Source organism: Atta cephalotes, assembly GCF_000143395.1.
Source record: "Atta cephalotes unplaced genomic scaffold scaffold00025, whole genome shotgun sequence".
NCBI classification, from domain to species: Eukaryota; Metazoa; Arthropoda; class Insecta; order Hymenoptera; family Formicidae; genus Atta; species Atta cephalotes.
Genome location: NW_012130089.1, coordinates 1,192,624 through 1,208,817, shown reverse-complemented (window position 1 = coordinate 1,208,817; position 16,194 = coordinate 1,192,624). Strand labels below are relative to the sequence as shown.

Sequence of the window (16,194 nt, the reverse complement as noted above, 5' to 3'; positions counted from 1 at the left end):
CCGCCTCTCGTCACGATGCTACTACTTGCGGTGATCGGGCTCTTCGTCCTCGCCGGCACGACCACCGCCGAGGTCTTTACCAACACGTTCCTGGTGAGGATGCGGCAGCCAGCGGAACGGCACGTAGCTGATCGCGTGGCGCTGAGGAATGGATTCATCAATCTGGGACCGGTAAGTCCGACGGTGTTCGCTCCAGGATTCCTGGACCTCTCCAATCAGAACAAAATTGTGATATATCAAATAACTCCAAAATCATTTTTTAATCATTCACGGTTTATTTTAACATTATTTTAACGTGTTATTCTATTTGGATACATTCTTGGATTTATAATATATCGTATACGAAAATTTATGATATATACATAACAGATGCTATCTTTGTATGTGATATTTTTAAAATAAGACCCCTGGATAACTCTGGAGGCTAAAGAATATAGTTTGGAATATATATGTGTGTGTGTGTATATATATATATATATATATATATATATATATATATATATAGAATACATTGACATATATAATAGAGAATTTCTTATAAAGCCCTCTCAATTGCGTCAGTATTTCGCATTTTTCCTCTTCCGCAATCCAAGGAGAACAACAAAATCAAAATAATGTTAAATTGATTAAATAATGATAAAAAATAACATAAATTCGATCAGTATGACGTCAAATGATATTATTTTATCTTTCTTGTTCTCCCTGGGAACACAAGTTACTTCAAAATGACGTCAAAATGGCTCCAAAATAATTAGTAGAAATCGTTTTTTAATTATAATTCAAGGAACACACCAATACCCAAGCAGAACAAGTCATTATGATTCCAAAATAATCATTAAAAGTCATTTTTTCCGATTCATTTTAATGTCATTTTGATGTTATCGTGACTTGTCGTTCTGCTTGAGTAAGTTAAGAAAAAGACAAAATGATAATTTTTTATTACAAGATTTGACTGTTTATTAAGGTTAAAAATCAAAATAAGATCATTTTGATGTTCTGTCGACTTTTATGTGTTCCTTTGATAGTTACTCATTTTACTGCCATTTTGATGTTATCATAACATTGTTTCGCGCACGAGTCCTTTCTCTCTTCCTTCCAGTTTGTTATCCCTTCCGTCAGCTGATCACCTGATTCTCTCGGAGTACGGAATTGTAACATAGTAATTAGAAACTTTCATGCTTCCCTCCCAAGCAGAAAAGTCAAGGTAACGTCAAAATGACATTAAAATAAATCAGAAATGATTGAAAAATAACTTTTAATGGTCATTTTAATATCATCATTTAATTACTTGTTGTTGTGCTTTAATCCATGTACTTTATTAAGCTGCACACGAACAAAACGATCACTCTTACAAAGACGCAGACAAGAAAAGGTCCAGGTGGACGGCAAATAACGCGTAACGATCGAATCGCGAGTTACGTCTTCTCGATGTCACCCTCACTTTCTCATGTATGGCGTCTATTTGCGTCGCGAGACAATTCGCGAGAAATGGCACGCGAGCGTTTCTGGTTCAGATAGCGTTTCCCTCGTTCCGGCTCCATGCCCCATGTCTATAAACTTGGAGCCGTTGTCAGAACAGTCATCCATTATCTACGGTTGAACTATTGGGGTTCTCGAAATGTCACGAAAAAGGAATGTTCGCTGATAGCAACGCACATCCCAATCCCAAGTAGTACAATAAATCATCGTAACATTAAAATGATAACATCATCGTGACATCCAAATCCAAGATAATTATTAAAAGTCAATTTCAATTGTTAACATTTTTCAATTGTTAACAATTCATCTTAACGTTATTTATCGCAATTTATTTTTTTTTTTTGGAAACTCCAAATTATCGAAATGACGTCAAAGTGACTCCAAAATAATTACTAAAAATCACTTTTCAATTAATAACCCAAGGAACATCAAGTCATAAAGGTCAAAATAATGACTTTTTGTTCTCAAATTTGACTATTTATTGACATTAAAATTAAAATAAATTCATTTTAATTTTTTTAATAACTTTGTTTTTTCTAACTATTTATTTTAATTCATTTTCAACGTTGTTTGTGACGTTGTTTTGCTTGAAATGGGTAATTCATTATTATTTGTAGCTAATATTGACAGATATTACGAATTCTAAGAACGATCGTTTCATGTGTTTCCGATTTATTTAATATTTGATTAATTAGTGTTGAGTGGAACGTGAAGGGGATGGAGGTGGAATAAATACTACCTATTCTTTTTAGATGACAAGCGCAGAAACCGCAGAATCGCTGATTCTGTTGCAGCATAGTTCAATTACTCGCATTAGTTTGCAACAGATTACATTGCTATATTACCGGTTATATTTTCCAGCGTCTGTTTGATTTTCTATCTGATAGAACGTTCATTTCGATGGCGGGTATCTCGATGGCCAATTGATCTCTATAGTTCCGTCGCTTCGCCTTCATCCTTTTGTATGTCTTCCAAATGTTTCAATAAATGTTTAATAAAAACCGGAATTGTTAAATAGACAAATTTTGATCTTAAATTTTACTGCCCAATTATTGTATAAATGAACAATATGAATTTTTTTCTTTTTCAATCCCTAGCAAAAATAAAAAATCAGAGCGTAAGTCGATATAAAGAGAAAGTAATAAAGTAATAAACGATGGTTAGCAAAAATTGAAACAAAACGCGTAAAAAAAGCGTTAATATCTCTTCGTTTCGATGTTTCAATTTTCATTTTCTAGAAGTTTCGTTTGTATTTCTGATACTCTTCGATTTACGCTCTGATTTTTATTTTCGCCAGAGATTAAATAAAAAAAAGCTAAAACATGAATATATTTTAGATTCTGCAGTCATTAATTCTCTGACTAGAAGTACGTATTCGCGAGTCAAAGTCGTGAGTATTTGCAGTAGAGGCAGATAAATTTTTAATACATAGAATAATCGATCGGAGCGTTTCACGGTATCGTTATATCCTTCATAAAATATCTGAATTTGAATTAATGCGTGTCATTGTGTATTCCTGCATAATTTGTTTGCTGAAAAAAAGGAAAAGAGAGAAAGAATTTTATTGTGTTCTATCATATTCGCAAAGAATTTAATATTTTGTATATTGAATCTGCTTTTGTGTCAAAAACTGACGCCACGCGTCAGACCCAGCGCCACGTCCGCCCGTAGTTTGATGTACTCCACTGATTGCGGGCTGACCGTACCGCAAACACTATCGAGTTCACTCGCTTGTGTTACCTCGCATTTGGTAATAGTCGAAGGCTATATGCGCAGTAATTTCATTTCAAAAACGTCATATTGTTGAAACATTGTTGATTAGACAGAAACATAATAGACGCCTTCCATTTGGTGACAAATCGACACAAGTCATTCTATTATATTTTTGTCACTCAAGAAAAATAGAACGAAGTATAAGTTCGTATCGACTTATGTCACTCATATCCATTTTTACTAATGTAGATTAATTTTTAATCTCGATTTAACTTACTTGTTATCTTCTAAGAATTAGAAGATTAAAATTAATCTGCATTAAATTGGTAGAAATGAGTTTAAACGAAAAGTATAATATATTGAAAATAATATTAAATGAAAATCGATCGATAAAATGTCATATTCGATGGTGGTTCTTTGTGCCTAATAATATTTCTTGTGTCTATTGAAAATATTGATTGTAATACAAAACATTCAATAAATTGACGTAAGCATTTAATATTAAACAAAAACTAAATTAAGAAACATTTTATTATTTTATTAAAAAATAATATTTATTTTAACATTATTTATAATAATTTAATATTTTTTTATTAGTACTTTAGCTTTTATTACTGCCTTTTTCAAGAAAATGGAATAAATTGAGAATGCTTTATATTTATAACAGTCAATTAAGACTGTACAATATTGGAAACATAATATTATACTTCAATAAAGCAACTTCACGTCCTTTACATTCTTTACGTCTTGTCGCAAATATAAACGTCTTGATCGATGTTCAACTTTAATATTATCACATTTTTTGTAACAAAATACATCAGATATTTTATCGAAATATGCTTCTGATGCATTTAGCTATCACGTTTCTATATTGATATATCTTTTTGTATAACAGTTTTCAAAGTAGTGCAGACAATCGAATTCGCCTATAAAAAATATTGCGATGAAGAAATTGAAGAGAATGAAGAGCTCAAACATTTTTCTTCGATCACTTTATTTTCGCAATAGAAAAGATAAACTGCTCGACTCGAATAGAACTAACTCTTCGCATTTTTTTTTCGACTGTCAAGTCGATGTACTTTATGAGTAGCAAAAGGAAGAAAATCTAAATTACGCAGATAAATTTGTTGATGAGTCGGCTAAAGAGGAATATATATATATATACAAGTGCGATAGTCGAGACATTTATTTGAGCTTGTATTATTTATAGAGAGTCTCACGTTGCCCGTAAGAGCTGCCTTTATAACTTATCGAGTGGAAGTTTTTTAAATGAAGACTGCTGTCATGTTCTCTCTCTCACACTCTCTCTCTCTCTCTCTCTCTCTCTCTCTCTCTCTCTCTCTCTCTCTTTCTCTCTTCCATGACTGGAACTTTTCTTTTTAATCTCAGAAGTTTCTTTCTGATACGCGTATTGTACAAAAAATTGTATAGCGGTACGCAAATGATAGGAATAAGGATAAGTGTGTTTTAACTATAATATTTTCTCTCTCTCTCTAAGATAGGATTGCGTTAAGAGATTAATAAATGCAGTTCTTGGATTACGCTAATACGACAGCTCGTATAAATCAGACTTAGTTAACGCAAGCTTCCATTGGCGAAGTTTAATTGAACTACTGCAGTCTACGGTCTGCATCGAAACGAGGTGTAAAGTTACTTCGAGATCAATACCCGAGAAAATGGGACTGGTTTAAAAAATCATAACACGTGACTCCCAACGCACGTACTGATTATTAACGACACGATCAAGAAGAGATGCTAACTTTAAATGAACTGACTGTGAAAAAATAATATGCAAATATAAAAAAATATGGAGCAGAGAATTTTTTAGTATACAAGATTCTGTTTTTATTTTTAAATCAATATTGACAAATCGTGTGCATTGCTTTTAGATTTAAATAAAGTTTTATTACAATATTATATAATCGCTTCGAAAATATGAAATATTTCATTTGAGGGAACAATGGAAAATATTGGTAAATAAGCATATGCAAAGTGATAAAAAGTGATAGTAACAATTTATTTCCATTCCTTTTAATAAAACATTGTTTATTGAAAAATTTTAAAAACTTTTGTTTACAAATATGTTTTTGTTGAAACGAGTGTTCATCGATTCTCATTAATACAAGTTTAAAACAAAAAAAAAATTGTTCTTTTCTTGTTTATCTGACACAATTTTTTCTAAACGAATTTTATTTTCGTTAAAACTAACTTATTTTTTTTATATGTAGAATTTTATATATGTAGGTTTGTGGTCATGTCACCGATAACCGACCACAGGGTATTAAATAAACGTTTCTGATACTGAATTTCACCAATGTAGAGAGAATTGGTATCCTGTAAGATCTATTTACTGGCGTAGTGACGTAGTTTCTTCCGATTAAAATTGTTTCCTAGCTGTCTCGTACGATTAACCGCCATCAGACATGGGCGCTAAATTATCGTCCGGATCGATCGCGCCTATTACGATGCGATTGATTCTGCCATGTCTTGCACTGACAACGAATTATATTACACAAGTTTAGGTAGATCGACTAAAAGAATGCTTCAGCAGTTTAACAATAAGTTGTCGAACAGCTGTCATTATCTTTCATTTCGCAGATTATAATAGCACTAATTCTGTATGCCGAGAATCAAGGTCATAGACAACATGCAACATTCGGACATTCATCCGGGAAAGGAAATAAAACTAGAATTGAAAAGCTTTGTTTCAAATCGAAGGAAATCTCTTTCGTTTCAATTTTTTTCTTGCTGCAACTAGTAACCGTAAATCGCAACGAGAATTTATGCAAACAGTCCCAGATACCGAAACAATCTTCGCTCTTTACAAGGTCTAGAAAACTAATTATTTTATCTTGATAATACATTCTCTTTATTTGCCGACGTGGGCGTATCGGAAAATCGGATCAGATATCGCGCGTCAGTTTAGAAATAAAAGCGACATTCTAATCTCTACGTATTGCTAGAATTTCCACTCAGAAATCTCATTTGCTTTTTTCCCTCCAGGTATTAAATTTATTTCATTTTCTATCTCTGTATTATGTTAGTTTTCTACTGTTCATTTGTACTCAATTTTCCTCGGTAGAACTGAATTAATGATGTTCTTGTCAAGGAGAAGAATAAAGAAAAAATTACATATATAAGTACAATTATATATAAAAAATTTAGTGTTTTCAATTACATTATGTTAAACTTTTATTACGTTCCTTTACATATGTAAAACAAATTTGTAATCATAAAATAATTACATATAATAATCATAAAATTAATAAATAAAACTGAATATTATACTTACGCTTTATTATTACAAGTCCAAAATAAAATATTTTTCCTTTCGTATGAATTATAAAAATTTTATAATGAACAAGGTATAATACATAAAAAAGAAATGAGGTTTCTTTCATTTTCAAAGCGTATAAAATATTTATTGCAATGGAAATGATGTTATCAAAATAAACTGTTTGCTTTTGAGAACTAATTTATCCCAGCTTTTGTTTATATTCCAAAGATACTTAGTTTTACGCATCTCTACTGATAAAGAGTAAAATATAAAAAAATTTTTTGAAGGTATTGGACAGTCAAACGGAGTATCACTTCGTACATAGAGCTTTGCCGCATGTACGAAGCAAACGATCGGTGCCGCACACGCGAAAATTAAAGGTCGACCCTCTGGTAAGTTGATATCTCTTTTGCAAGTCGCGTGCTTACGCGAGAATTATTAGTATTATTACCATAAAAAAAAAAATGAAAGTTGCTAATAAAGCTGGCGGATTGTTGTATTTTTATTTTTTTATGCTGAAGAAAATTAAGCTTGGATGAATTTTATACGCTTTCGGGACACGAGTGTGTATTTATAAATTTTATTCTTTATAATATTTGAGTTATAAAGTAATTAACTCAATACACTCCAAATTTGTCACAAACAAACAGTAATTAAATTTAAATATTTCATTCTTAATCTAATCAGCAATTTAATGCAATCGCGATTGATATGTTATTTGGAGAAATTATTAAATTTGTCGATGATTTCAAAAATACATTTTACTGATTGTCAATCAAGTACCGTTTCGAGTGTTTGGAGAACAATGCGGAGGATTGCCAAGACAATTTCATCTCGTCAAATTTATCTCGACATAAAAGGGCAAGGGATATTTAAAAAGGACGACGTAAAGGAGGTTGAAGTACATTAAAAATTTAGGTGGCCATGGCGGTACAGCAGCCGGGTTTCAAGCGAGTGAAAAGAGGCTACAAACTCTTAAGCGTGGATAACCTCGTGCCGTTATACGAAATTAAGAATCCAGCAAATCCGGCGAGTAAGGATCCGACGGATCCTTTTTTCAAGTACCAGTGGTATCTGAAGAATGTCGGCCAGAACGGCGGTAAACCGAAACTGGATTTGAACGTCGAGGCTGCCTGGGCTCAGGGCGTCACGGGGAAGAACGTGACGACGGCTATAATGGACGATGGTAAGTGATGGAATATCCTAAAGAATACATAAAAGTCAACACAAATTTTAATCTTTATTTTTATTTTTATTCTTCAACGTCAATAAAGTCAAATTTTGTGAATGCAAATTCATCATTTTGACATCATCATTTTAACATCAATCCAGATAGCACAGAGAGTTCATAACACTTCAGACATATTCATCAATTCTGAATTTATTTTCTTTCAAATACAAAACGATAATTCTTTTCAGAACTTTTGAGATAAAATAATTCTTTTTTATCTGAAAATGAACTTAGAATTAATGGCATACGACTGAATTCTTTTTAAATTCTTTCTGAACTCTCCGTATTATCTGAGAAAATAAAGTCATCTTGACTTTCTTTTGATGTGTTATCTTAGGATATATTTTTCATTTCTTCTTCTTTTTTTCCCCGTGTTCTCGAATCGACATTATCGAACTACAGGACTATCCCGAAGTCAAAACAGCGTTAAATTACACGCGCCCTCGAGTGCAGTTCGAGGGAACTGGCGGACTTTGAATCGATATCGCGCCGAGAGGGTAGCGCGAGTTACGCAACGCTCGCTCTCTCGTTTCACTGAAAGACGGAAAGATAAATTTTCCGCGCATCTGTCGTAACTGTATTCAACGATATAATATGATTGTCCGAATCCTTGTAAATATCCGCTTTTCATTAACGAGAGAACAGAAATTACTTTATCCCTTCTTATTATTTTACCTTCTTTTTCGTGCTTAGAACTTATATTTATATTGTACGTTATACGTCGCACGTGGTGGCGCTTAACGTCACCGCCAACACAAAATCTATATGTATCAATAATGCCACTCTCTCTATTACAGGTGTCGATTACATGCATCCGGATCTCAAATATAATTACGTAAGCACATTCGTTGCAATATTATATATTTTATCAAAAAAAAATTTTACTTTTTTCACAAAAAATTTATTTTAAATCAAGAAGTTCGCGCGAAATTTTTAAAGAAAATATTTGCGTTGAGATCAATGGTGACTATTTTAATAAATATTTTTTTCGCGACTGCAATTTTATTTTCAGCTTTATTCGACAAGTAATAAGATCTTTTTGCATCAATTAATGAGATTTAATATCCAATATTTCGTAAAATGATAAAGATTTTGAAGGTTGCATTATGCGACTGCAAAACATAATTCTATCACGATAATCCTGCGAATGTAATTTAATTTTAATAAATGCAGCATATTAAAATAAAATTTACTAAACAGGATCACGCGAAAGTAATGCATAATGTTTCTACCACGAGGAATCTGGGAATATAATTTATTAATAATGCAGCAAAGTACGTTATACTAAATAGGATCACGCGAATATTCTCTCCATACTTTCGTACAAATGCCATTCTCGGCGCATCTTTCATAGAAGTATGCCAGGAATTCCAAATCACAGAGAACGAGAGACTTTGAAACCGGGTAAAGTGTAGATAGAATAGAATAACTTGCAGTATTCGAGAGAAAAAAATCTAGTTATTTATTTGCTGTCAGCAGCAAATGTTTTATTGTTCTTTTATAATTTTTTTTATCTAAAAGCGTTATCTTTTTTTTATTACTACTTTTATAATTAAAATTAGCAAGTTCGATGCTTGTATACTTTGTTTATCATAATGACATTGAAAATAAAAAATTAAAGAGGTCTCCAACTCAAAAAATGGAAAAAAATTACGTGACTTTTTTTATTTTAATAGAGCATTTATAAAGGATATATAATCATAAAGGATATAATCATCTTCTAAAAAATAAATAGTAAAACTATAATTTGTTTATTGAAAAAAATTTTTTTTGTGATAAAAATGAATATTTATATATGAATAATTAAAAAGGAAAATATTAAAAAGAATTATTAACAGTAATTATTTAAATTTAATTTAAATATTGATAATTCTAGTGGAAACAACGTTGTATTAGTGGGTCGTTATATTTAAAAAGAATTGAGTAATTCATAACATTTCATACTTTTACATAAAAATAAAATTTTATTTTTTTAATTCCAAAATGTCTTTTAAATTTCATTCTTTTATATAACTCTTCAAAATTCTTATATTTCTTTTATAATTAAATTACTCAAAATCTTCTTTCTCATAAGAATTTAAGCTAATTTTAGAAAATTATTTAAACAAACTTATACGATCAAAAAATTTGAAAAAAATTCAGAGATGTCTTCATATTGACTACAAACTTATTTTCTTATATTTGACAAACTTATATTTGAAATCAATATTTCAAATTCTTATTTTATATGAAAAGACTGGAGAATCTTCTTAATAATCGCAAGTCACTAAAGTCGACATTCCCTTTCAGAACGCGAAAGCTTCTTACGACTTTAGCAGTAACGATCCATATCCGTACCCGAGGTACACCGACGACTGGTTTAATAGGTAAGAATATATTTTATATATACAAAGAAAGAATTACGTTCTTGAGAGAGAATAGAACGTCGTTAAAGTTAATCAAGTTTGAGTCAAAGAAGTAGATAAATAAATCGCGCGGATGAGAGTAGTCCGAGCGCTCTTAACCGAGGGCGTGGAGACAAAGGCATTTGTGTTTGAAAGTAAAACAAAAGCGCGTCCTACATCCGCGCGCTGTGAATCGCTCGGCGAACATCCGCGCCATAATAATCAGTACAGTAACCAGAAAATCTAAAGCTTTACGGTCTTTTGTCATGGGAAGCCACGGCACAAGATGCGCTGGGGAGGTCGCAGCTGCGCGCGACAATGGAGTGTGCGGCGTCGGAGTGGCGTACGACTCGAAGATCGCGGGGATCCGAATGCTGGACCAGCCGTACATGACCGATCTGATCGAGGCGAACAGTATGGGCCACGAACCCGATCTCATAGACATTTACAGCGCCTCTTGGGGACCCACGGACGATGGGAAGACGGTGGATGGACCTCGCAACGCGACCATGAGGGCCATCGTACGCGGCGTTAATGAGGTACACGTGACATAATTACTTATTCACAACACAATCATTAGCGAGATTAATTGAATCACTGATATTATCTGTAACAATAAAATCAATATCGAATGCGAAAGCCTTTCGCTATCAATTCTTGCATTAATTAAAATCAAAAAGAGACTCGAAAAATATATCAGCGTTAATAGTATAGAATAATGAAGATTACTTTCCCTTTTTCAATTTCTTCTTTAATTTCTTTTTTCAGTCTAATAATTTAGTTACAATCTGCGTAAGAATATCCCAAAAATAAACAAGGGGAGCAAAATGGGGCATTTGTCTATCCTAAATTTTAGCAAGGGGAAATAATTAAATTATAAGAATCATTTTTACGATAAAAATTTACCCAAGCAGAACAACAACAAAGTCATGATAACGTCAAAATGATATTAAAATGAATCGAAAATAATTGAAAAATGACTTTTAATGATTTTGAAATCGTTATGATATCATTTTAATATCATAATGATTAGTTGTTTTGCTTGGATAAACGCTCATTGTCCAATTCATGATTCACACGATGCGTAAAGGAATCAGACTATGCATTGAAGATTGAGATTGAAAATTAAAGATTGAAATTTCACCAATTAAGACAAAAAAATTTTAACTCCTTTTGTTCTGATTAGTCAAACTTCCATCTTTTAATCTTCAATCTCATTCTTCAATGCGTAGTCTGATTGCGACCTAAGAAAGTTTTTTGAAGATCCTCTAAGATTGACTTTAATATAAGTATTTTAATAAGTTTTGTGTGTGAAGATAAATTTTTACTTCTCTCCCTGACTGAAATCTTGAACTCTATGCTTCCCAAGGAACACAAAAATTAACAAAAAGTAAAAAAAAATCACTTTATTTTTATTCTTAACGTCAATAAAATCAAATTTTATAGAAAAAAATCATTTTAATTCTCTCTTGACTTGTATTTCTTGAGCTATGATCCCGAAAAGATGTTTAATGTTTAGTCTGTTTCTTAAATTAAAAGAAAAGAAAATATTAATTACTATTATATTATCGCTCATTCATGTCCCTTGTTTGTTCTTATATATTAGGGGAGAAATGGATTGGGCAATATCTATGTCTGGGCATCCGGGGACGGCGGAGAGGAGGATGACTGCAACTGTGACGGATACGCCGCGAGTATGTGGACCATCAGTATCAACAGTGCCATCAACGACGGTCAGAACGCGCATTATGATGAGAGCTGCTCCAGCACTCTGGCTTCCACCTTCAGCAATGGTGCCAAGGATCCTAACACGGGAGTGGTAAGTTGACACTGGATAAAAAGATTGTCTTTTCGAAAACGACTTTATTAAAAAAGAGAAATGTTACACAAATGCTTTATTTATACCACACTAATGAAGAAAATGTAGTCTCTAACCGCGATCCCTTCTCTTTCATAGTAAAATTGTTTTAAAGAAGATTTTTTTTTTTATTTCATTATATGCGTTTTTACAGGCCACCACGGATTTATATGGAAAATGCACGACGACACATAGCGGGACTTCCGCCGCGGCACCGGAAGCCGCGGGAGTGTTTGCGCTAGCTCTTGAAGCCAAGTAAGTATATTTTTTTTCTCTTCATTAACGTATTTTTTTATATTTCATATTGACGCAGCGCGTAATATTCAGTTTAAATTTATAATTATTACATTGAATATAAAACTCTTAGGAAAAAGTGTTTCAATATACTAATTAATTATTCAGTAACTGATGATATTTTATCAGTAACCGATTAAATTTTTTCTTAAAGAAAAACCGTAAAAATACTTCATTTAACATTTTCATATTAATATTTTTAAATATTCGATAATCAGTTTCCTCAAATTCATTGCGTAATTACAATTAATCTACAATGCGATCGCAAATTCGTTTTAAAGTCACAAAAATGGCCGTGACATTAACTATTGACGTTTGTGACTATCGCGACTGCTTTTGCGACTTTAGAACGAGTTTGCGATCGCATTGTAGACTAACAATAAGAATAATTTTGTCATAGAAAAATTTTATGTAGGAAGTACCGTCAATTTTTAGTAATACAAACTAAAAATTTTTCTCTGTTATAACTTCGTACTCTAAGCTGAAAGAACTTCCGTTTCTAGTCCGCAACTGACCTGGAGAGATATTCAGCATTTGACCGTCCTAACTTCGAAAAGAAATTCTCTGTTCGACGCGAAGGATAGATTTCATTGGACCATGAATGGCGTTGGACTCGAGTTCAATCATCTTTTTGGATATGGCGTCTTGGACGCGGGCGCTATGGTAGCTCTAGCTAAAAAATGGAAGACGGTACCACCAAGATATCATTGCGAAGCTGGTTCTACGTTCGAAACGCAGTAAGTAGCTCTTTCAAAGATTTATATAACGCGAGATCAAGATGAAGCACTGACTATTTTCATAATGTTAAGCAGAACAGTCCAGTCGAGATCAACTAAAAATAACATAATATTATAATTTTCTATTCAATAACACTTGGTTATGTAACACTAAGTGTTATATTATTATATTCGTGTTGAATGCGAAATTGTAATATCGATATTATTTTACTTTTAGTTGATATCGAATCGGAAGATCACAATAATGTCAAAATGACGATTAATATAAATTGTGATTGAAAAATGACTTTTAATGATCATTTTGGAGTTATTTTAATAACATAATGACTTGTTATTTTGCTTAGTTTCGAAGATCATTTTAACATTAATTTGATGTCTCTCATCATGACTTTTTATTTTACTTGACTAATGAATGATCTCCAATCGATTTAAGATCGATTTTTTTTTTCTGTAGACAGAATTGATTTCCTAGAGCTGTTTTTATTTTCCAGGAAAGTTACGAGCGATCGATCCATTCTCGTGAAAATTAAAACCGACGCGTGCGCCGGCACGGAGTACGCTGTCAATTATTTAGAGCACGTGCAAGCCGTCATTTCCGTAAATGCAACTCGGCGCGGTGATCTCGAGCTATTCCTCACGTCCCCAATGGGTACCAGGTATGCAGTAAATGTCATATTCGTGATATGAATCTTTCATCGGAATAAAATGGATAAAATGGATAAAATTGAATTTTCCCACTTGTTACAAGCTATAAATTTGATTTACCTATAATAGAAGTTTAAAGTGTACGTGCGATAATTTCAAAATTTTCTTCTTTCTCTTTCTATCTGCTGTTCAACCTTTAACACTTCGTCAATTCAAACCCGCGTTTCTTTCTATTATATTCTTTTAACGAGTTTCTCCTTAATTTTTTATCCGATCGGATTTAAATCTTCGTAATATATTTTTAGATCTATGATTTTGAGCCGCAGAGTGAATGATGATGATCACAGGGATGGGTTCACGAAGTGGCCATTCATGACGACGCACACGTGGGGAGAGTACCCTCAGGGGACTTGGTTGTTGGAGGTAAATTTCGTTTCCTCGTGTTTCTTACTTGAATTTCATTACGTGTCTTTTTTCCTTCCGCCTACACACGAGAGTAACTCACTCTGAGTATTGAGTTTTTTTTTTTTTTTTTTTAGGTGAGCTTCAATACTCAAACGCCTCAACACGGATGGCTGAAAGAATGGACGCTGATGCTCCATGGTACCAGAGAACCACCATACACGGGACTATCGACCGCGGATCCACACTCCAAACTAGCGATTGTTAAGAAGGCCCACGAGGAGCGATTCAGCGCGATCTAACGATATCGATGACCACGGTTCACGCGATTATCGCCGATTTCAGCGAAGGAAATAGGAATATTCCGATCGGAAGATGTTTACGCGAGCGCTCCTTTTCTGCTTTCTTGATTTCGCGCCGCGCAGCTGAGAAATGTACCTCGATTTTTTTCAGATTTAGTTGCGCGCTGATCGCATCGTCCCGTGCCAATGTATCGTCATTCGTTATTATTCCAACGTGTTGACTTATATTCAAATCATCATAAAAAATACTTTTTACTCCCGATACTTTTTATTATAATCTTTGTAATTATGATGTCAATTATAATTACATATCGTGCCATTTATAACAAAGCTTCTATCGCGCGTTAAGAATCTGTATCTTTTATACTCTTTTCAGCACACACCATTTTTTTCTAAATCCTGTTACCGAAAAAAAGTCAAATCATTAGCACCCAACATAATTAAAGAACAGTTTCTTCTCTCAAGGAACACACAAAAGTAAACAAAAAGTCAAAATGACTTTATTTTGATCCTTTACGTCCTTAACGTAAACAGTCAAACTTTGTAACCAAAAATAATTTTGACTTTTATAACGTCAAAAAAAAGTCATTTTGACTTTCTCTCAACTTTGTGTGTTCCTTGGATTATCTATATCTTTCTGAAATTCTGGTAAAAAAATATGAAATAAATTTCTTATAAAATTAAATGCCTTTTGTGATCTTCGAAGGTCTTCGTTTTAATATAAGTGCCGAGAATCGAGCAGAAAGAATTGAAAATTAATTTATTTATCCAGGCAATGATAGATAAAAGATATGATATAGAATGTTGTAATTTTTGTTATGATGTATTTGATTTTTACGATCTGTCATTTTTAATTAATGTATCATTGTTATTGATACTATAAGCTTCTGAGCGACACGCGACGCACCGGGAAGGTATATTATTTTGTTAAAATTGTGTCCGCGTTGACAGCTTTCCGAAGAGTTCTCAAATTGACGAACAAAACTTGATAATTAGGGGAACAAGGTAACGAGAAAGAAAATTTACTATGTATTATTCAAATAGCGGTTATTAAAAATTACTCTTCTGACAGAGCGGTAAACTCGAAGCATTTAACGGACGTTATCGAATCGATAACGTCTGTGAAAGAGTATTCCGGGAACAAGAATTTCGTGTAATTATCGTCGTCCTCGTAGCTTGATAATTTGAATCCACCTTATACCGACAAAATCTTCTCTTTTTTTATGGAAAGTTCGACGCAGGTGGGTCAGATTAACTAGAAAGAATGATTACTTGGAAAATTATTTTTTAACGATGCCATAAATCACACAAGTCAACGTCTGCTTCTTTTTCTTTCTTCTATGCAATTATTCTATTATTTAATTTTGAAATATTTAGAGTAGAAATCATCCCCCGTCTTTCTTGTCTTTTTTTAATCACCCAATTACATATTAGTGTTCATTTCTACTAATTATAGATTAACATAATTAATTTTGGTCCAACTTATTCTTCATCTTTTTCTAATTTCAAGAATTAGAAAAAAAAAAGAGTAAATTAAATCAAGATTAAAGTTAATCCACATTGATGAAGAGAAACAGGCATAAGACATATTAAGACGTTGCACTGATAGTATTTATTTGAAGACTTCTGAAGCAACGTGCACTACGGTGATTGAAAATCTATTTTCATTTAGTTTAATTAACGGAGAATGACAGGGGGACACGCGAGGACGCTCGTGAGGGACACGAGAACACGAAATACGGATGCTACAAAATCCGCATGTGTAGATGATGTACCTTAGAATCGTAGCGAACAGAGAGTTTGAGCATAACACATTAAATTATATGAATATAAATGCATATATAAATAAGGTATGTGTATATGTGTATGTAT

At 32.8% G+C, this 16,194-nt stretch overlaps 1 protein-coding gene across 1 annotated transcript; it reads left to right on the top strand.

The window, feature by feature from the left end:
• LOC105620261 (neuroendocrine convertase 2) lies at nucleotides 1–14,322 on the top strand. Its single transcript, XM_012201766.1, has 12 exons — nucleotides 1–171; nucleotides 6,757–6,861; nucleotides 7,388–7,655; nucleotides 8,498–8,535; nucleotides 9,990–10,066; nucleotides 10,359–10,623; nucleotides 11,691–11,903; nucleotides 12,097–12,197; nucleotides 12,740–12,973; nucleotides 13,465–13,629; nucleotides 13,924–14,041; nucleotides 14,158–14,322. Exons 1-12 carry the CDS (start codon nucleotides 16–18, stop codon nucleotides 14,320–14,322), a joined length of 1,905 nt encoding a protein of 634 aa, XP_012057156.1. The 5' UTR covers nucleotides 1–15.
• The last annotated feature ends 1,872 nt before the right edge of the window (nucleotides 14,323–16,194 follow it).